At 29.2% G+C, this 568-nt stretch overlaps 1 protein-coding gene across 1 annotated transcript in view; it reads right to left on the bottom strand.

The window, feature by feature from the left end:
- The window catches only part of HELRODRAFT_188977 (hypothetical protein), a 6,722-nt gene continuing 6,154 nt past the window's right edge, over positions 1 to 568 (bottom strand). The window contains exon 3 of the mRNA XM_009024677.1: positions 1 to 568. Coding sequence (XP_009022925.1) covers positions 539 to 568 — 30 coding nt within the window. The 3' untranslated portion in view covers positions 1 to 538.

Genomic DNA, 568 nt, shown 5'->3' with positions numbered 1-568 from the left:
TTGAACATTCATTAATATTTATTCATCCGTTCGTGTATCAACGATGCTTTTAAAGATATAATACAGATATAAAAATTGTCTTATATAAAACAATTATATACACACACATACATACATACAAATTTATATCTATATAATTGTTTGTTTTTTTTGTTTGTGTGTGTATTTGTGTGTATGTGTGTGTGTGTATGTGTGTGTGTGTTTATACGTGTCTATACAGGTTATAGTTATAAAGATAGAAAAGAGATAAGGTACATTTTCGTGTCAGAAGGTCATAAATAAGGCATCATTTGGAGAGTTAAAAATTATTAAAATAAATATCTTATTTATTTTATTTTAACTTCAGGCTAAATGACTGCACGGAATGACTGACAACTGGCTATAAAAGTACAAAAAATTTTAAATCATCATCGTCGTCGTCATCATCATCATAATCATCACTATCATCATCTTTAAATGATCGTCACATGTTCATGATCATCACCATCATTGCCATCATCATCATCATCATCGCCATCCTCTTTTCTATCGCGGTTAGTTAGATGTTATTTGGTGCAATGTTGTTTTT

Source organism: Helobdella robusta (assembly GCF_000326865.2).
Source record: "Helobdella robusta unplaced genomic scaffold HELROscaffold_4, whole genome shotgun sequence".
NCBI classification, from domain to species: Eukaryota; Metazoa; Annelida; class Clitellata; order Rhynchobdellida; family Glossiphoniidae; genus Helobdella; species Helobdella robusta.
Note: the sequence above shows the minus strand (reverse complement) of the source record. Positions and strands in the feature narration are given on the sequence as shown.